Genomic DNA, 21,343 nt, shown 5'->3' on the forward strand with positions numbered 1-21,343 from the left:
GAAACTGCCATTGAGGCTGTCTTAGGACAGAAACCAAGCTGCTAATGTGACCCAAGAAAATGAAAGAGTCTATGGTATGTCTTCCTTTAACTGTTGACACCACAGAGTTGTGTGTGCACGTATGCATGTATCTGTGGGCAGAAAGAACTGTACTGACTTTGGCTTGATGGAACAGCTAATTTCCAGGGAAAGGGGCAGGTTGGACTCACCTGTGAACCTAGTGACATCTAGAAACTGGTCTGTCTGGTTCACAGCACCCAAGGTATCCTTTCTTTCTTTCACTATTGCCTTGTGCTCTCTGCACCAGTTTTCTTTTGTAATGGCTCCACCAGTGTGATGCAGATCTCCTGACAATGCCAGAAATTATTTTAATTGCCACTGCCTGGGACCAAGTACTATGGTATAAGGACCCCTTGTATATCATAGCTAGTGAGATGTGTGCTTCCTCATATCACAGGAGAGACTGGCCGCTCAGTGGTAGGATTGAAGTACAGGATGGATAACTGGGTGGTAAGGTGGGTGGAAAATTGGCTGCAGAGGGTTATGTGAGCGGTGCAAATTCCAGCTGGCAGCCAGTAATTAGTCGAGTCCCTCGGAGGTCAGTCTCCTCCGGAATTTCCACAGGTATGCCCACGTTCTGCCTTATGCTTCATGTGCTCATTCACGCCTCAACAAAATGAATGCAAACCCCTCCTTGCTGCTAACCTCTACACTGATGTGTGTATGCCCACTGACTTTCAAAACTTTTGTTACAAAGCCAGGAGAGCAGGATGCTGACTCCCAGGATCATCAGGCTAGTCCGTGTGGATCGCCGGGCTGTGGTCTGGCACTCTGCCACCCTCTTTAATGGTAAAGCAGCCCTCCTTTAACGCAATGCCAGCTGCGAACGGCAGTCAAATGGGGCTGAGCATGAGGCAATGCCGCTAAAAGCGACGTTAACTTTGACCAGAGGTGGCTTTTCCCTGGGGACGAAGGTGCCTGCCATCACCTGAATTTTTCTGCAGGTCACCTCAGTCTTTCTCAGTTACCGGCTTTCTGCCGCGGGCAGGCAGCAGCACATGTGCCGGCAGCCAGCCCCACGCCGCAGCCCCGGGGGGATGTCTGCTGCACCTGCACCGCAGCCCTCTGCGACAGGGGAAATCCCCACCGGCTAAAGGCTAGTAGGGCTACCTTTGTTAGCTTCTCCTCTACTATTACTGACTGGTTTTGCATCTTTTTGTATGCTTCGTAACTGCAGGGTACAATGGACTCTCAGTTATCTCCGAAAACGAGACTTACAAACCTTGCAGTCCTCCTTAATTGTAGAGGAAGGTTAATAAAAATGGACATGACATCATTGAGCAAGCTACGGAGAGGAACAGAACCTCTGCTGCTTGCTTCTCTTCCCTGTCTCTGGGACATTTTAAAGATTCCTGTACAGTAGCTCAGTTCTCCACCAGACTTGCTCCAGCAGTTGCTAGAATTATCTTTTATTCAGATTATCCAGCACTAAAGCCTATCAAGGACTGTTTCTGCTATTACAAGCAGTGTAAATAACAAGACCACTGCAACAAAAGAAGGTTGGTTATGCTTCTTGTAGGAAACGCACTTTTTTTTTCTTTGTGGTACAAAATTTCCTCATTCTTTTTCTCAGAATAGCTCGAGAGAGCGGAAGTTTCTCAGCTTGAGATCTAATCTACTCTGCCTTCGCAGCAAGTTACAAATGTCTTGAATAAGCTTTCAGTTGACGCATTTTTCTAAACAAGAAGCCCTTTGGACAAAGCCTTACCGAGTAGAGACAGGAGTGGTTAAAGCACAGCTCATGCCCATAGTTAGCAACTGGTTACCCTTACACCTTTATCCTCTTACCATCAGCCCAAATTATGCAGGGTTTGATTTCTGTAAAATAATGGCAGCTGTTGGGTGTTTTGCTCTATGGAAGGCCTTGCCTGTCTCACTGTAACTAGTTAGGGAGGCCTATTTTCATTTGTAAACCTATGCGAATAAACATTTCTCAGGGTATTCATATCACAGTACATCTCTGGTCTCTGTGGTTGTTAGTCCTTGACCCAGCTATCTGAGCTGTTTTTTGACAGTCATAATCATATTTAAACTCACCTCAACATATTTTTACAGGTTCAGCAATTTCACAGATGTCTAGATAGAAGCAACCTGAAGACTAAACACCTCTGCTGCAAAAGCCAAAAGATAAGCCCCTCTTAAAGGAATTCAAACTGCCTTTAGTCCTTCTGTAAAACGAGGAGATGATAGAAGCCAATCCAACTACATTATTTCAGAAAAAATTAATAAAGTCATATTAAGTGAAGTCAGTACTGCGTGTCATGACACACTAGTGGTTAGAAAAGCATTAAGAAACAAATACAGCTGCTTGATACAAGCTCCCACGAACTTCATCCCTTCAAGGGATTCTGCCTCCCCACCACGCCTGGCAATACAGGGTCATTGCTGCTAAACGAAGCTGATTGTTGCCAGCGTAAAAAGTAAGTTAAAACCAGAACCAAATCTTAGTGTCTCCCTTTCTTGTTTATTTTCCTAAACAGATTTTATTTACTCCAAATCTTTGAAATCTAGTTAATGCAATTTTCTAAAATTGCTGGTTTTATACTATCGCCGTCAAAGCAGATCTGTGTATTAGGAGTCTGACAGCAGTAGACATGAAAACTACAGAGGCATTTCCACTGGACCAAAAAAAAAAAAAGGGGGGGGGGGGAGAAAAGAAAAGCTTTCCATTTGTTTATAGCCTCTTCAGAAATACTTTTTTGGGGGTGGAACTTTCCATGTTTCATCTGTTCTGGAGGTGATTTTCTTTTAAGCTGTCAGCAATATGTGGAAACTTTTTAACATAAATGCAAAATGCCTTAAATTATGAAAATTGTGTGACTAATTGGTGAGCAAAAAGTTTCTCTATTGATTTAATACACAGATTGTTATGCATGATAAAAATGCTGAGTGGAGTTGCCATTTACTGTGTTAGTCTTAGAACAGAGCAGACTTTGAAATGTAATGACCACATTAAAAATCAAGTAGTTTTTAAAGGGCTCAAACACGCGATTCTGTTTATTTTTGAAGGAAGTACTCTAAAAGAAGACAGGCAGTTAAAGTGTGTATTCCAGTGCAAAATATACTGGGAAATGACAATAAAATCTCACATGAAAGACAATAGTGCACAATAACCATATTATCTTCCAAGTTTTGGATACAAACAAATACTCTATTAACAAACTTCACACCACACACAAAAGGCAAGAGCTTCACAAAAAATGATCATAAAAGCACAGCATTGATACTGTTTTGTTTCGTTTTGTTTTGTTTTTTTTTCTCCAAGCTTGTATTCTCTGTATAATGCTTGGGAAGAATGAGAACAGGTGTGAAAATAACAATAAAGAAATTGCCAGTGCATAAGCCATTCAGATGGCTATGTTCTCTAAAAGATAATGAACACAGAAAGCTTGATTCAGATTCACACTACAGTTCTTTCGTACCTCCAGGACAAAGTGTAGGAGATGATAGTCTACTTTAGAGCCCGTTTTGGAGACGAATGGTGTGAAACAGCTTTAATATTAATGAGAATCAGCTTGGTACTTTTCAAAGTAGGATGTGAATGTATCCACCTTTTTATTATGAAGATATGTCAATGAAAATACAATCTGTACAAATATCAGCAAAACACATCTGAAAAATAGAGGCAGTGTGATTAATCCGTATCTTTTTAAAATAAATATGTACAATATTTACATTTTGGACAGTTCCAGAAATGAACACATCCAGATTATTTACGACTACCTAAACCAATTCTCTATTATTATAGAAAATGCATTTTCTGTACAAATATTTATAAATACATATGTATAAACTTTTTCAATGAAATGTCTGTGGATTCATTGAAAAGAAAAGCAGGAGATATTCTTATTATCATCTAACGTTTAACTATCAAGTGTCTACATATTAAACAGTCTAGAGCATTGTACATCAGACAGAAGTAGATTTTCAGTGTTGAGAATATTTTCTGTTCTGCTTCTGTGACATCATACCAGCAAATCTGATTGTCTTTTCTGAAAATCTGCAGAAAAGCAGCAGGACTGATTCAATTTGACTCACTGATTGTTATTGACTGCACCATGTCAGAGAGGCTCTCTGGGTCTACTTCTTCTTTACCATTATCTGAATTTTCTGATGAGACGTAACAGCCAGAATCTCTTGGGCAGTCGTTTAATTGTGATTTGTCAAAGCCATCATGAGGGCTTAAGCTCCGCATCTCCTGACCACCCTCTCTCTTCTGCTGTTGTTCAGCTAGAAAGAACAGAAAAAGAAAGAAAAAAATTGTCAAAATAAATATCCTGGGAAAGAGTTAGAGATAGAAACATGACTGATCTTTAAGAACTGTAGAAACAGTTGGTATATACACATGACTAGATCAATATCTTGTGTCTATCAGAAACAGAAACCTCAGCATCAAAGAACTAAAAATATGATTACACGAGTATAACAACATCTAAGTTGATGTTGAGGTTGGTTTTGATCCTGCAGTGTGTTGCTCAGAGATGAATGCCGGAGACTTTGGCCTCATCCTTTAAAGTGAGGTCCTTTAGGCTGTCCCCTGGTACAACAGTCACCATGCGTGGTCGCTGTGCCCACAGTAGAGGTGGCAGCTTTCCCCCTCCCACACTCATCTATTCCAGAGCCTGCTTATGCCATTAATCATGTAGCCTACTGCGCCTTGTTTGTAACACGCTGCATTATAGATGTTGTGTCTTTTGAATGTAACCCCCACCATTGTACCTACTCTGTGCACTGTCTGGTGAGACATAATGCGCTGGTCTTCAGAAGCGCTCAGCGTAAAGATGTGGTAGTCAGGTATTCTAAAGCACTGGACTTTTCAGAGGGAGTGGGTGGCTGATGGAAACTTCCTAAGCTTAGCTTGAAATCCAAAAGGTTATTTTCCAAAACACAGTGGCCTCAGCGAAGCTGAGATGCTTAACTCCTGCTGTCTGGTTTTTGACCACTGTTCCAAAACTAAGTAGAAGCAAAGTATCTTGCAAATAATTTGTCCTTGTTTAGCTGCTGTACGACTAATCTATTCAAACTCAAAAATCTGCAAATCAGGGACAGTATTGAGACACCTCTCAAAAAAAGCTCAGCAAGCTGGTGCCTTGCAGACAGGATATACCTGTGTGTCATGAATCTAATATATCTTGTGGTTAAAGTTCGTGTTCATATTTTCTGGCTGTGAAATACAAAAATTTCTTCAGAAAATAAGCTATAAAATGTAAAATCTTTCCCTTTCATACTTTTCTTTTTCCTTATCGCCCTCCTGTGACTGCATTTTTACCTCAAACTGTGACTTGCTTTCCAAACAAAGTATAAGGAACTAAATGGTTTTACCCCAGATTTTAGCCCTTCAGAAAAATGGTACCTTTTTGCTTTTGCAAAGAAAGCTCCCTTATTTCACTTGACTTGTTGCTCAATGGTTAAATAGGTAGCTTCGAATCTTTAGTCAGATTTAAGCTGTCTCAATTCAAGTACGAGCAGAATGGAAGTCCTAGTTCGTGAAGGATTTTATCCTTCATCAAAATCTTAATCTGGTTTAGCTCTAGGGTGGAATCCCAGAATTACAAAATTTCCACAAGGAAAATTCATACTGACATTTGTTTCAGTTGTTGGGAATGATAAGCTTTAGCAACATGGGAAAGATTTACAATTTGGACTATTATTTTTTTCAAATCTTGCATTATATTGTATAACAAAGAATAAATTAGAAATTAAAAATTGAAAAGTTTCACTCTGAAAATATCAAAATGGAACAGCAGGAGAGTTAGGACCTGTCGTCTTTGTGTGAGATTTCAATGAACTTACTTCACGAAGCATTTTGATATATTGAGAAATATTTCTAGGTCCTGACAGAAGTCTTGAAGATTTGTTTGGACTGATTAATTCTGTTTAATATTTTCTAACTTTCGGTTGCCTAATTAAGTTAATAAACTAATCTGATTTTGAAGAAAAGAATCCAACACCCCACTTAGTAATTTTTGCGTGAATGGGTTATAGGCATAAACTTATGTATTTAAAAAAGAAAGAAAATAAAGGATTTCTGATTACTTTAAATACTTTCCAAGGAAGAGAAGTCCCACCTTGTTGCCAAATAAATTAATGGTTAATTGCACTTGCGTGAAAGAGTACACCTTTCATCAGATTTAATTGATAACTGTAACCGTTTGATCTCCTTCTCACCTTACAGAACATAGTTTGTCATGTCAAATGTTATCTCGCTTTGCAGGGAGAATATTTGATCACGTAGGGTCCAATTGATTTCTGATTTAAGTCGGGACGGAATTACAAAAGGCATTACACCAATGAAGGTATTACTGCTACTATTAGTAGCAACAGAAGTAGTTTAGCACAAATAGCAGCAGATGCCCTAGTAAAGCCTTGTCTAAACTGTGTCATTAGCTCCTTGCACCCATCCCATCCGCGCCAAGACAACCCAGGTCTCGGTCACTGTGGGCTGACAGAGCTCAGCCTGGGGCCGTGGGGCCGTGGGGCCGTGGGGCCGTGGGGCTGCGGGGCTGTAGGCAGGGCTCCCCTGCCCTCCGCTGTAATCCCTTCATCAGCCTAATGCTGCTTGCTGGTACTTTTATCAGCTTCTGTAGCATCATCTGCTGCCCCGGCAAGCAGTGACCTAAAAAGTGTTAATCCTGTTTACATTTTCAAGGTCAAAGAGGGACCTCCATCCACTATGTTTGTTTTACAGTGGAAAGAAGACCAAGTAACTAGCAGATTAAAAAGAAAATACAGTTTCAGTCAGTATATTAGTGCCCTGTAACTAATTGTGATAATCTGAGTAGTTCCTCTGTGAAAAACAGATCCTAAATTCTTTTGTAGCGATGTCTTTTTCTTGTGTGTTTCAGGGAAAAAGACACTGACAAGCCTGGAACTGAGGATTTTTAAACTCTGAATTTACATCTGTTAGGAGAATAGGAAATTTTGATTTAGAAAACATAGAAATGTGAAACTTCTGACTCCTCCCATAACAATAGAAGAATTTCTTACATGAAAAACTGAAAACCAAAAATGTTCAGGAGTTTGAGACAGTGAAAGCATTATATTTTCAATTTTTCATTCTGAGCAGAAAAAGTTGAATACCCCCATATTTAAGAAGAAAAGACGGAAAGCCAACTTTGACACTTTTTTTTTTTTTCTCTTTAAAGCAGCCTTAAATACTATGCAGTAACTACTAAACCACTTGAACGGATACTGAGTATTGTAAATATATGTAGCATACAGCTTTAGATGTTGCTTCATGAGAAAAGAAACTATGGCGTTTTTTTCTTTTTAGCTTTTGGCTCTTACATTCAGTTCCACTTAATTCCTTCCTCTAACACACACATGTTCAAGGTCCACATTAGTAAAGGTAAGTTTACTGTCTTAATCTTTTGGACATCAGAAGAAAGATACAGTGCACAGGAAACAGGAATTGATAAAATTAAACTGCCTTTAGATGTTGCAGAATCATCAGAAATAACTATCTTATCAACAAATGGAAGTCCTATCTTTTTTCTACAGTAAAGCAGTTTCATATAAGATAAATAGCTTTCAGTCACTGTTGTCTATGATATGGCCAGAAAAGTCCAAGATATGCATCATTTTGACACATATATTCTAATACTACTTTAGACGGTAGGATTATATTCAGACTTCTGAAAAAAAATGCTAAAGCCTTGTTAATAGATGTGCAATTCATACTTATCTTCCTTGCTATTTAGATCTCTGAAATGAATATTTGTTATTCAATGACACATATGTGCATGACACATGCAGGCATAGATCTCTTTTTTTTTCCTTCACCAGCTTTTTTCCCTTTTTTTTAATAAGTTTAAAGTCCTGATTAGGAAGGCACTTTAAGCTTAGGTTTAAGGCAATTCAGCTCAAGAATGTACTGAGGTCACACTGACTCCCATCCGGTTAGGTCAGTTTAAACCAGTTGAGTGGCAGAAGGCTTGGATTTTACCTTGGAAAAAAAAAGAAGGTCACCCAACAGCAAGCCATATTTTATGAGCGTGCCCTCTGAGAGTTTGCCTTCATGAGTTTTGCCCAGAAGGAGAAGTGGGCTAGGAGCATGGTGCTTTAGGCTAAAAGTCACTTGCGTGCCTCCCTGGAAGGTGCAGCAGTGACGTGCTGAGCAGCACGACACAATAACTAAATAGAACAAAGTGTGTCTTCAAGGCTGACGTTAGACCTCCATGAAAGCCATGTATCAACCTGTAGTGCCTGTACCAGTTAGATCACCTAATTGTTAAAATTAAATGAAAAGTCATAAAGCATCAAACTCAGAAAGGATCATTTTGAAGCAGTAAATGGTGATACTTCTTGAAAAAGAAGCAGAGAAACCTGAAGTGGGTCTGTACATGCATGCAATACTTTGGGGACTCAAAGGAGTAAACCTTTTGTGGATATTTACAGACATGCAACTTAAAAAATTGCACTCACTGAAGTCAGTGACATAGCTTTTCTGGGAGGGATACTGAACTGATGTGAGAGGAGAGTCAGTGGTGAAAACGGAAACGAGAAGCTTCTTTTTCCTCTAAAATCAGGAAGCAAACAGATGTGCCTGAAAAAAGGTCAAAAATACTAATACGCACGCAAGGATGAGCTTCCTTGGGAAATCTGGAAATATTGTGTCCAGGTCAATGAGTTGTACCACAGTACGGAAGGGGAGATTGTCTTTGAGCACTATTTGACCTTGACATGATATTGTCTAATCCCACTATTTAAAGGGACTGCCCAGCGTATAATGGTGCTCTTGATGAGTCCTCACATAGGTCCTCACATAAAGAACGCAACTGACAACTGTAAGTCATGTCCTCACCTATCCACTATCTTGCCGTCCAAGTACAATAAATAAGGAACAAACCTTATCTGGTACTGACACTGGGATTTAGAGTATGATCTGGCACTTAAATATGAAAAGTAAGCTAACGAAGTGGATTTGGGGAGATAAGTGTAAAATATTATCCCCCAAATTGGACGTATGCACCTTTTTTTTTTCTAGAAAATGAACTGTATGCACTTACCCAATGAAGTCTAATTCTTCTTTAACTCAGAATAGCTTCGAACTAATGTAACCCACTGGACTTCAGGAATGAACCTCTTGACTTACATCATGTCAGTGAGAAAAGAATCGAGGTTATTTTGCACACACAAAAACGACGTGTGTGCTGGGAACCAGTCAAGAAAAAAGTTCTAAACTTCTTTTATTACTTTACTCATTAAAGTATCCAGCAACTGCTTCACTTTAAAAATAGCATCCTACAAAAGCACAGACATCCATCTCCTGTCTAGAAGCCATCTGGGAGAAGAATGGAAAGCTATTAAGAAATACTTTATGAAAAAGAGGGGGTTTTTTCCTCCCCAGCCATGACTTCATGGAAACCAATCATTTTGTCCCAAATATATAGGTCTGATGAACTTATAGAAAATCTAAAAAGAGATCTGAGAGAGTGGGGAAGGTCATGAGGAGCTTACAAGACCTTGAAGTTCTAGGATAGCCTTGCTACGCAAAGTACTTGAAGATGGTGAATTTGGGCCTGGAGTCCCAGAAAAGGTAGAAAGAAGATAATGCAGTACCAGGAAGCAAAATCTGCTTAAAATCCACTTTGTGGTAGCATTTGCTAAATAAAATCTACTTTTTAATTCCTGGTATGAGATGGGTAAAGTTTTTCCTTTCAAATTTATTCAGGTTTAAGTCACATGCAAGATGATGAAAAAATTCTCACTGCCAGAAATCCTATATTTTGGACGGCTTTAAGGAGCATATAATGTGGAAACTATTGCTGCAGGTCTTTTGGTTAGAAAACTCAGTAAGTGTTTATTCTGCAACATGAATTACATAGTCACAAGTATGCGGCATGAAGAAATCACTTAGTATAACATACAATAAATGTCAAGAAAAAGCCAAGGAAAGAAAAAGAAATTATAAGCCCTGTAAAAACATCTGTACATTTCACAATATCAGATATCACATTAAAGAAATATTAAATCTTGTTTTATTACATTTATAGTAGAATCTAGTAAAACGAAGCTATATTCCAGCATGCTTGGCTGTTCTGAATAATAGCAGAATCACAAAAACTCGGAAACCCTTGCATTTCAACTCTGGACCATACCTGAGACTCCATCTATTAATCAAACATATGCTTCATGGAAGCACGAATGTAATGCAAAGACATGGAAATCTTCCAAGCTCTATGAGAAGGACGGGCTTAGAACAGTAAAGACGCTCCGTGGCCTTAGTATATTTTTTCACAAAGCTTATAAAAACAGTGAACTTTTACCTGGAAGAGTACTGAACTTACATCTAGAATACTGTTGGCCAGTAAACAGATTACCTTGTAGCTGTGGGTAATTATGCTACTCACTTCTAAGCAATGCAGAAAATCAATTTTAATTAAAAAATCATTTATGCTGGACTGAGTCATGCACATTTAGGAAAAAAAAAATAAATATTGACCTAGGAAAGTTCAGTTCAGATGCAGAATTCACTTTCACAGCAGCACCCAGCTCTTTCAACCCAATTTTCCAATCAGATTGATGGAAGGACAAAGAGGTCAAATGATTCAGATGAAGTCAGACTCATGCTGAGCTTATCCCCAAGATCATCTTGACTCCCCATCTTTCGTTATAACGACTTAACAGATGGCTTCTATCAATTGCAGTTGTTAGTATCTTCCCTTTTAGAGCAAGTTGTTAAATTCTGTTCTGTCACTACCAGTCACGTGACAGATGTATGAACCTTTGGCAACCAGATAAGGCAAGGATTTGATTCAGTCCTCATTCAAGACAGTATCCCAAACCAGGTAAGTGTTTATGTGTGACTTACCTTAAAATATACATGAGCCTTATGAAACTCAATTAGACTTAAATGAATGCATATAGCTGACATGGTATATAAAGATGTCTTGGTTCTGGTCCTTGTGAGTATTCATAAATTCTGGGAATATTATTTTATTGAATGTGAATAGTAGAAAGACTGGCTATATCTATCTAAAGTGGATGTGAAGCAAATATTCATTTAATCTCTTGATCTAAGACTACAGTGTCATCACTGATTTTGAAGCATGGGCCACTTTGTAAGATTTGATGTTGTTATTTCCAGAACCATTACAAGAATTAAAATTATTAAACTACCATACAAATAACATCAGGGACATGGTTTTGCCTGGCAAAGTGACTTAATCCCATGCTGCCAATTAGGAAGAACCCTATTTGGATAATTAAGGTAAATTTATTAATTTTCATTGTATGGGATATGTAAGGACCTTCTTAGGTTTGGTCCTTGCACAGATGTATGCAGAGTATTAAGAGTTAAGACACCTTCAGGAAAAGAAAAAAATTGGTGTCATCTTCTAAAAAGGTTAGGGGTCTAAGGCTGCTTGCAATGCTTTTGTTACACAAGGAATATAAATAGTAAACCGTATCCTCACTACTCCAGAATAGTTTGACATTTGCGTGGTCTGTTAAAAACCATTATGTTTTGGTTTTGTTTTTCACATTGATGCAAAACTCTGCAAAATTACAATCTAGCTTTTTGTGTGTGTGTGTGTGTGTGTGTTAAATATTGATATAGAAAATACATACGCAATAAAAGGTGCAGAAAGTATAGCAAGGCTAGTTGAAGTACACACAAATATATGTATACTCAGTTTAAGGGCAAACTAGGAAAATGATCACATTTTCTTCTGATTTCCAGGTAGATCACTGCAATACAATTCTTGGAAAATGTAACCTTTTTTTTTTCCTGGATTCACTCTTTCGGTCACTGCTTCTACATAGACAGCGCTTCAAAAGTCCTTTCCTAGCCCATCATCTCACAAAGCTGTAGACCAGAAAGAGGTACTAATCCTGGTGGGCAAAGAAAACCCTTTAAATGCCTCTCCAACATGGTTACAAGAATCTTACCTTTCCCCAGAAGCTGACTAAGAACAGGAAAGACTGCATGTGTAAATGGGTTCACGAAAAAGCCCAAACAAATAGCCAAAAAAACAGGTCAGCAAAGGCACGAAGAGGGAGATTAGAGAACATCTGCAGGGAAAGCTGAATGGAGGAGGTAGCGAGAGGCGTTCTCAGAAACCCAGAGAGATTTAAGTACTGATGCACATAGGGTGCATACGTGTGCACGCAGGTATGTGCATACCTATGTACATGTGCTGAGTAAGAAATGGAAAGTGACCTATCTGCTGAGAGAGAAAAAGTGGACAGCTGACAAGATGTTAAAATATCCCAAGAAGTCATTGCTTTTCCAGGTCTTCTTTTCTTTCTTTCAGATGCTTCTCAATTGGGAATGCACATCTGATGAAATGACTGCTCAGGATGGGTGCACGAATATTAATGAAGAAAAAAACATCTCCTGTTTTGGCTGAGTGTCTAATTAAGTAGATGCTTAGCTGAAGTTTCTAGCAACTTGACATAAATTATATAAAATTAGAAGTCAGGCTGGAGCTATCATGAAAATATAATGAGAAAAGTATTTTCTGTTCTGTATGCTAGCTTTTTTACTCCCAGTGAAAAGAACAAGTGAAGAAAATATAATGATGATCGGTACACATGCATATACACGCACTGTATGATCAACTTTCAGAAGCTCACTGGAAGCTTGAGTCAGATTCATTTTGAGAAAAGAATGCAAACCAGCTATTAGGGTTTTGTAGTGGGTCTTTTTTGGGGGGGTGTTGGGTTTTGGGTTTTTTTTTTTTTTCACAAAACCTTCCTACAAATGAGACTGATTTGGATAAGGATTTAAGTGTGGCATGAAGTGAGAGAAGGAAAAACTGTATTATTCTGTGGAATGTTGTTTTAAAAAAATAAAATTATTTACTGTAGCTATTTGAAATAAGCTCTGTTTTGGTTAAGATACTAGCATAGCGTTTGGGAGGTTTTATTTTCTGCTCCTGCACAGACCTTGTGACTTTTGGGAAGTCATTTAACCTCTCTGAGGGTTGGCTCCCCAACCATAGATAGAGTTGTTCTCAAGCAATAGTTGCTACAAATCTCTAGTTTAGGACCTATAAATGAGAATTTTTAAATCATGCATGTGTTACTAGTATAGTTAATCATGCACATAACTAGAAGAGATGTACAGTTTGCTATCTGAACAAATAAGAAAACCATCTGACTCCATGTTTCATATTTAAAAGAAAAATCATTTAACAGATGAATGTGAGAATCACTATTTCTTTAAATGTGTTTCTTCAATTAAAACTTGCACATGACTCTTAACAAAGCTTAAACACTTACTGTCACAGTCCTGTAGATTTTCAATTGCTGATAACAATCTTGCCCTGTCTTCTGGGTTTGAAATATTTAATTCAATTAGGTGGCTCTCCTGCAGATCCTTCAAGTCCTCTAGAGTTTCATAGCCATTTAGCAAGAGGGTTGAGGCATATTCCTACACAAAGAAACAAGGAAATCCTCTCATGGAAAGAAGCACTATTTTTAGTAGAGGAATAGGCACAATTTCTTCTCTTTTACTTTTTTCTCAGGTTGAAATGGGCTCCGTTCCCCAGTGTGATCAACCAGCCTTTGTTATAAAACCAGAGCTGGAGAGCAAGAGACGACAGAGGCAGAGATGCGTTGGGGTCCTCTTGGCCATCCCAGCATCTGTGGCTGAGCTGTCTAACAGAGTCCAGCAGCAAATTGGACCAGGACAGCGCTCTGCCAGAAATGACTGAATCTGCTGAGCTTCTGGGCTTTCGTGGGTCAGCCCAAAGAAAGCCTCCCATGCTGGGCCCAGGAGGGTCTCTGAGGCAGGGTACGCTCTGCCTTTGCACAGGAGGAGCCCTTCAGGGGCCGAGAAGCTGAGGGAGCCCTCACCCATGGTGTCTCACATATGGTCCCCCTTGAGCAGTGTTTTGACACAGTATGAAACCCTGCGCGTACTCCAGGGAAAGGAGTGTTTGCATCAGCATAAAAGCAATAACCGTTATTAAAAATGTTGCCTATAAATCATGACCTAATTACACTTTGACACTCAGTCAAGAACTAGGGTTGCAGAGAGGGAGAGAGGCACAACACAAGCAGAGTACAAAAAGACTATTGCTCCATAAAGGTCACAAGAAATTAGAAACCCAAATTCTAAATGTTAGTAGTGGAGTCAGACTGCAGTCCTGTCCCTGAGGTGTCCATAGTCACACACCTCCTACCCTTAGGCACACAACTGCAGTTGAGTTACAGTGACTTGACAGGTCACCACTGTGCCTCTTCGCGTGGAGTCTCTTGGCCTAACCAAATGATGTGCTAAATGCAGTTCTATAAGCCACTCACATCAGCTAAAAGACAGACCCGAAGCCGCCTTGCTGACTGCTGAAACCTGCCTTTCTACTTCTGCCTGTAAATGACATCCAAACCCAGGCTCACGGAAATGAAACATTTCAAGTACAGCTGGGAATTGCGTTGGCTGACCTGCAGGTGGACACAATCCAGGAGCTCTTGCAATGTTTTAGGCTTGGTCCTTTTGCTTCCTCTGCGTGGCTTTATCTTTCTGGGTGCAGCTTCCTCTTCCAAGATAATATCCACGTAAATGAACTTGAAGTTTCCTACTTTGTTGTTCAGCATGCCTGTCCATATGCCCATGGGGGTTTTACAGATGATATCTATAATGTCTCCTTTCTAGAACAATAAAAAAAAGCACACCACTTCTTACACATCTGGTTTGTCATATGTAGCTTTTCCTCTGTGGACCAAAACCTGCACAGAATCTTAACTAGTCAGTGCAAAGTCACTTTCAAAAATTACCTAGATTTAGCTCCTTTGCTTTTATAACATCCCAGCAAAATAATTACAGAAAATGCAGCTAGTCCTTATCTCCAAACCTTTGTGAAGGACAGACCAGCATAAGCAGCACCTTTCACCTTTTTTGTGCTCTTCTTGATCCCTAAAAGGGGATAGGGCTGCATCAGCAATCAACTTTTGCCATGAATAGTGGGCAGAGCTTTGGCAAAAATCAAGGGGACGCTGTGAGGTTGTTTTCCAAATACGTGCCAAACTACACAATAATCTTACTATCCAGCATCTCAAGGGTCTTCAAAAACTCATAGCTGAGCTATGTGAAAGGTGGACTTTTAGCCATTTTACAGTGAAAACCACTGGCTGCATTTCTCAAAGGCAATAGAGAACATTTAACTCCCTTAATATCTTCCTGTTGGTTCTTCCCAAAAGACTGTCAATTTTTCCCACTCTTATTAACACAATTGACTGAGAAAATAGTGGAAGGTGTCTTAGCAGACAGATCTAAAAGCTTCAGCTGTCCACACTTGTTCATGCACTCGCCAATGTGAGAGCAAAAAAGAGTAACAACACAGCAATTTCAAGAGGGCTTTTTGGTAAAGGTGTTCAGAGTCATGCTGTGGGAACCAAGGTCTCAGCTCAGCAAAACAGTCACTCTGAGTAATTCTCGTAGTAAAAAGGCTGCCTTGTAAATCACACAACTTGCTCGCCTGACCTCAGAACTGAGTCCTCACTTCTGGGCAGGTGCCACAGAACTTATAAAATATTGAAAGTCTTTAAAGAGTTGTCCAGCTAATCCCCATGTACACACTTCATTTGGCATTCTGCTACAAACTTAAACTCAGTTTGTTAAAATATCTGTTAACTCCAAGACTTTCAAATCTTTTCTGGTCTGGTTAAGAAATTGTAAGTTTAGTGGTCATCCTAGTTTTGGTACAAACCCAAGTATGAAATTCACAGTGTTCCAGTGACCTGGTTTTGTTAGAATATGGAGCTCAGAGCTATAAACACATTTGAAATGGAAACTAAACCAACATTTGTTTAAAGCTCCATAAGCATACATATTATTCTACACACTCATGGAGGCTCAGGAATTTCAGACATGGATGCAGATCAGGATTAAGCAGTGGCTCTAAGCCAAGCTGCAGACGCACTTTGAATTCAGATTCAGGGTACTGAAATTTTGTGAGATGCATTTAGGGGATTTCAGCCCTAAGTATTAGTTTATAATTCTAAAATATACCACCGCGGTGACTAAAAAAGGAACCTATGTGAGCCAGCAGATATTTGCAATTTCATGACCAGTTAAACAGAAAGAAATGCCCTAGGTGTAGGTGGAAGTGGAGGGCAAGTGGTGAAGACTGCAAGTACTGGCAGAGCAATGGCTGTAACATTTACAGGCCAGAGAGGAGGAGGGGGAGACTGCAGTGCGATACAGATGAGCATTTTAACAAGAAGAGGCTGTGAAGAAGAAGAAAAGATGCTGAAGTGTGAAGATAAAATCTGGATATTAAGGTGTTTTCAAAGAAGAAAAAGAAAGAAGTCCAGATTACAGATGTGAGTAATCTTGAAGGATGATGTTATTGAATGTATCTGTGCATGGAAGGAGAAGAAAAGGGCTGCGCTTTTTTAGTCATGTTCAACTGTGCCCATGTCTGGAGGCCCTTTTTCTCACTCACACAGCCTGGACACCTCTGCCATGTTGTCAGTATCAGAGAAAATTCATAGTTCAAAGGTATGCTTAAAGAAAAGCTTAATAGGAAGGTGAACTGTTTTCATTAAAGACAATAGGTGCCACTGAGCTTTTGATATATCCTAGTTGTGACTGAATAAGATGGGAGGCAACTTCACATCCCATAAGACTCAAGTTTTTCTTGCTCCAGACCTAGTATGTGGGAAGCAACATGTGTTTTACTCTGAGGAAGGCTGTGGTATCCAGGTGGATACCACGATGAGGTACCTACCTGGAGTCTATGCCTTAAAATGCCTTTAGCAGCAGTTGGCTTTGCAGCATTGTCTGAACTAAGTCCTTATAGAAGCATTGCAAAACCAGGTTGGTCTTGCTTTTAGAGTGTTACATGTGCTTAACAGTTAAAAATGCATTAGTAAATATATTCTTCACATGTAAGAAATGTCCCCCTGCATTCTCACTGGAAAAGAAGAAATCCTGGTGGTTGTCTTACCTTGATTTTCAGAGAGTCGGTGTCATAAGGACTTGGTGTGAAGTCAGTGTGAACTTTGGCTCGACCGCAGAAGGGCCCACTGTAAGGGACTTCATCATCAAACCGGAGGCTGTCCCTGTTGCTCGTTCCATCGGAGCAGCTGGTCACCCCACCTTAGAGAGAGTCAAGTTGGGATATCTCCTGCACCAAATGCCCAGACATGCAATTCTGCTCGGCAGCCAAGAGGAGAGTGTTCAAAAGCACAGCAGTAGAGAAAGAGCGTACTCTGTGTGGTTTTGACACATTCCAGGAAAAATACATACAATAAAAAGCACACTACAGGAGACTGAAGAAAATAGGTAAGAGATCTTTCATTAACATCTTCCCCACAATAATCTTTTTCTGGTGATGATACTGATAGACTACACATTTTACTTACAGAATTTTTGAAATATTACCTCTGCAGATTAATAAAATGTACTCTAAAAGTGCAATTTAGGGAATTAATTCTGCTGAACTTCTCCTGTTTATTCAGAGAAATGAAAACAAGTACTGTAGAAGTTATTTTATTTCATTATAGAGCTAGCTGAAACACGAAAGGAACCTGCATTGCAGAGGGAAATTCTAATCTTATCAACATTTCTGCCTGTCATTTTATCCAAGTTGAGCAATAAAATATCGGCAGAGTAATTCAAGCAAATTTGAGCCAGCTCTGCAATATCCCATCCAAATATGTTTTTAGATAAGAGCAGCAGTGTGTTGGAAGTAAACTCCCATATACAATTTTCACTAATCACATCACAGAAAATGATCATAAAAATGGTTTTGTTTGAGGTGATTGCTTAAGTGCACGGCTCCATCTCAGGGCCAGATTAACTACTAAGTTCAAATGGTCTGGCCTGCAGCTCGAGTCCCCACTTAGGGCTCACGTGGTGCCTGCAGTGATGGCACAGCAACGTCATCATGGGCAGCTGTAGCCTGCTGCCCAGCAAATGTCCACAGCAGAGCAATAGATAGAGAGGTGGAGGCAAACTCCACTTCTCATCAGAGATTCATCTGCCCTCCGACTGAGACTACTCTGTTGGGGGAGTGGTTTCAGTGGGGTTGTGGAGAAGCAGGCTGTCTCTCTGCATCATGACCTGAAGCCGCCAGGCCAGATCCCCATCACACGTCGTCTCAGAGGGACCTCTCACTTTGTCTGCCTCACATCTGCAGGGCGAAGGATGAACTCACAGCCACTACTCCCAGAGAGGATGCTTGTGTGGCTGCCCCCAGTGACTGCAACCCTATGGGTGCCAGCACCATAGCAGTGATAACCCCCCCAAAAAAATTTATGGCATATATACCAGCAATGTGCCCTATAACCCATGTTATTTTTTTTTACTTCAGTTAATATTTCCGTGCTTCAAAACACTCAGCTTATTTCTGGAGAGAGGTATATCTGCACTAGCTGCCACCCATTTAATCAAATTACACTTTAGTCTGCCAGACTGAAGAGCTCTCTACTATCACATTTTTGATCACCAGCTCTGATATCTCAGACTTAAACAATAACAATATTGATCCAGTGACTGAATAAGAAGTATGGATATCTTGTACTTACTAGATGAGCTCTGGCCACTGTTCAGACTATAGAGACTTTCCATAGAGTCACTGGCTTTTAGGGAGACCTTCTCAGTGTGTATTCCACCACCGGGATCACTGTCATCTTTTCCTTCTTCATTCTTCAACACAAAAATCAGATGTTAACCACCAAGAAATGTATTTGAGACAAACATTTGTTTTTTTCTTCTAAATCTAAATCTTTCAATCATTGGAGATTAACTCACCGTTACACTTTATTAAGAACCACTCTATGAGAGAAGGCATTTTAGAGGCTGATGCCTGGTACTAAGGATGCCCAGCACCACCCCTAGCATCTTATGATCCTGGAGAAATCCCTTGTCTCCTCTCTGCCCCACTCATTTCATTCCACTCCCACTCAAGCACCTAAACTGATTCTCCATCTCAGAAGACTGCAATATACCACAGCAACGACAAAGGCTGTAACAGGAAATTCACAGGTAGCCAGATAAGGTGGTTTTTCTGATTGTCTCAGAGGAGGAAATATAGCATTTAATTCTGAAAGCACATGGTGAAGTGCTACCTGAACAGCTGTGTTTTGCATTGAACTTCTGAAAATCATGGGTGCTTGGTGGCGGGCTGGCACCCCAGCCAGGGCGTTAGGAGCCAGCTTGCACATGTGTACGGCATCGGTGGGTTCCAGTACCTTGCTCACCACATTGCCTGACCTACACGTTGGCCTCAAAATCCAGTGCATTTCAGAATTAACAGATGCATGTTTCTCTCACAAAATCTAATGGTGTATGAAATTGGCCCCTTGAGTTTATATTATTAAATCACACCTCAGGAATCACAGCCTGTTCAAAACAATAAGATCCATATTTCAGTCACAGGTAAGTTAGGGACGATGTAACAACTAAATGAAATAGTGATGAGTTTTTCAAAGGAAGGAATTTCTTCAGCAGATTTCATCACGTTGTCAATGTGCGTGATATCCTGATGCAACCGAAATATCCTGCAGTACTTAGGATGTTACGTTATATTTGGCGAAATATGAATTACTCATCAGTTGGCTGATGAAGTCAAGCAAAGATGGTAGTGCATGTATGAAATAGAGACCCATACAGGTATGTATAAGGCATAGCATTGAAATGAAAGACTATATTTGTTTCCAACAAGGACAGTGCTTGTTACACTGGTCAGCAGCATAACCCATAGATTAATCGGTGGGCTGGTATTGCTTGTCATCATCTCCTGCAGGAATGAAGATCATGCTACATGTCTGTTCAACCAGATAATTCATTGAGTTTCTGTTATGTGAATCGTTGCTGTAAATGTGCAAAAGGTAAATGTTGAAATTCTGATTTGTTTTTCTTATAATATAAAAAACACAGATTGAAACTTCTTGAATTTTAGCAAAAAATGCAAACTAAACTAATGAAATAGGAATCCTTGTCTTTAACCTCCAAAACCTGTCTAAATGTATCCTGTGAAACACTATTTTCTACTTATTTATTTTCCCTACTTATTTGATATTGACACATTTGTGAGATAGGATGCAGATTAGCTAGATTTTTTAGGATGATTAAGTATGACAAGTCCTTTTTCCTTATGTTTTTTAACATTTGGAACTTACTGACACAACATATTGAGAAAACAGGGTTTGCAGTGTGTGAAACACGATATGTTTTTTATGTTTAATAGAGATAGGTTCACTAAGATTAGATAAGGTAAAAGCAGATAAGACATATGAGTTTTCATGCTGTAAGATGCTGGCTGACCTCTACAAAATGGACTTTGGAAATAATTCTTGTATTGAAAGATAAGTTCTTCTAATGAAGCATTTTGTACAACTTGAGTATCAGACTGACGATGGGGTTCATCCAATACTCCCTTGTGTCCATGTCAGGAGATGTTTTTGTGATGCTTATACAAATGCTCTTTGATGAAAAAGCAAAATTAAATGATGTAAAACTCCTATGTTTATCCTGGGCCCTTACCGTGTGATGCTGTAATTGTATATGTGCATGTGTATGTACATTAACATGCACATGAAAAAAGGGTACATCATACCAAAAGCTGTTTTAATTCAATATGTGTTACCATGTTTTTATGGATTGTCATAACTGATGACAATTGAAACATGAACAGGAAAAATGCACATAACATTTTTACTTCACACGTATTATCATCAAACAGGAGATTCTTAAGCTGTATTTACCATCTCCTCGGAGAGTGTCTTGATGTACTTTTTACCCATCTTTTTCTTCATAGTAAGGGAAATGGCTCTCATCTTCTTACCCAAACTTCGTCCATTATTTGCTGCTTTAGTTTGTACTGCTTCTCCAATGTCGCTTACAGACTCCAGCTCAGGTACCTGATTTGAAATAAAAAAGTAAGCAACTTGAAAATGGAATTCAGTGTAGTGGAATAGGAATTACAGGCAAATATTAAGGAGACCAATGCAGTTAAGATGACAAAAGTCAGTCACAGCCATTTTCCTGGGCGATCCTGTACCTAACTGTGTTTGCAGCACACCACTATATGTGTCAATGACAGAAAGAAAACATACTTTATGCTAGAAAATGTTGTTTCCAATTGTTTATTGTCCTTGATCCAAATAAGAATTGAGGGGATTTTTGCAGGGGTCTTGAAAACAAAAATGACACATCCGTGGGTTGCATACACGTGCTGGTCACTTTGGGCATGCACCAACCTGAAGTGCACTTTTGTCTTTCTGAAAAATTGTTTCTAATCTTCCCATCAAAGTACCAAAGTTTAGGCGTGATTCTCTTGTTCGTTCTGGCAAGGACTCAGTCACCCAGACAGATCCAGGTACACAA

The 21,343-nt window shown here is 39.5% G+C and overlaps 1 protein-coding gene across 2 annotated transcripts in view; it reads right to left on the reverse strand.

Annotated features, from left to right (window-relative positions):
* Positions 1–3,027: 3,027 nt before the first annotated feature.
* Positions 3,028–21,343, reverse strand: part of SAMSN1 (SAM domain, SH3 domain and nuclear localization signals 1) — a 94,773-nt gene continuing 76,457 nt past the window's right edge. For both annotated transcript variants that reach the window (XM_054811403.1, XM_054811409.1), the window contains 6 exons: positions 20,722–20,877; positions 18,541–18,661; positions 16,959–17,110; positions 14,452–14,658; positions 13,288–13,438; positions 3,028–4,290 (listed from right to left, as the gene is read on the reverse strand). In XM_054811403.1, the coding sequence (XP_054667378.1) occupies positions 4,085–4,290; positions 13,288–13,438; positions 14,452–14,658; positions 16,959–17,110; positions 18,541–18,661; positions 20,722–20,877 (993 nt within the window). In that variant the 3' untranslated portion in view covers positions 3,028–4,084. The remainder of the gene's footprint in view (positions 4,291–13,287; positions 13,439–14,451; positions 14,659–16,958; positions 17,111–18,540; positions 18,662–20,721; positions 20,878–21,343) is intronic.

The sequence above is a fragment of the Grus americana genome, chromosome 1 (assembly GCF_028858705.1).
Source record: "Grus americana isolate bGruAme1 chromosome 1, bGruAme1.mat, whole genome shotgun sequence".
Lineage (NCBI taxonomy): Eukaryota > Metazoa > Chordata > Aves > Gruiformes > Gruidae > Grus > Grus americana.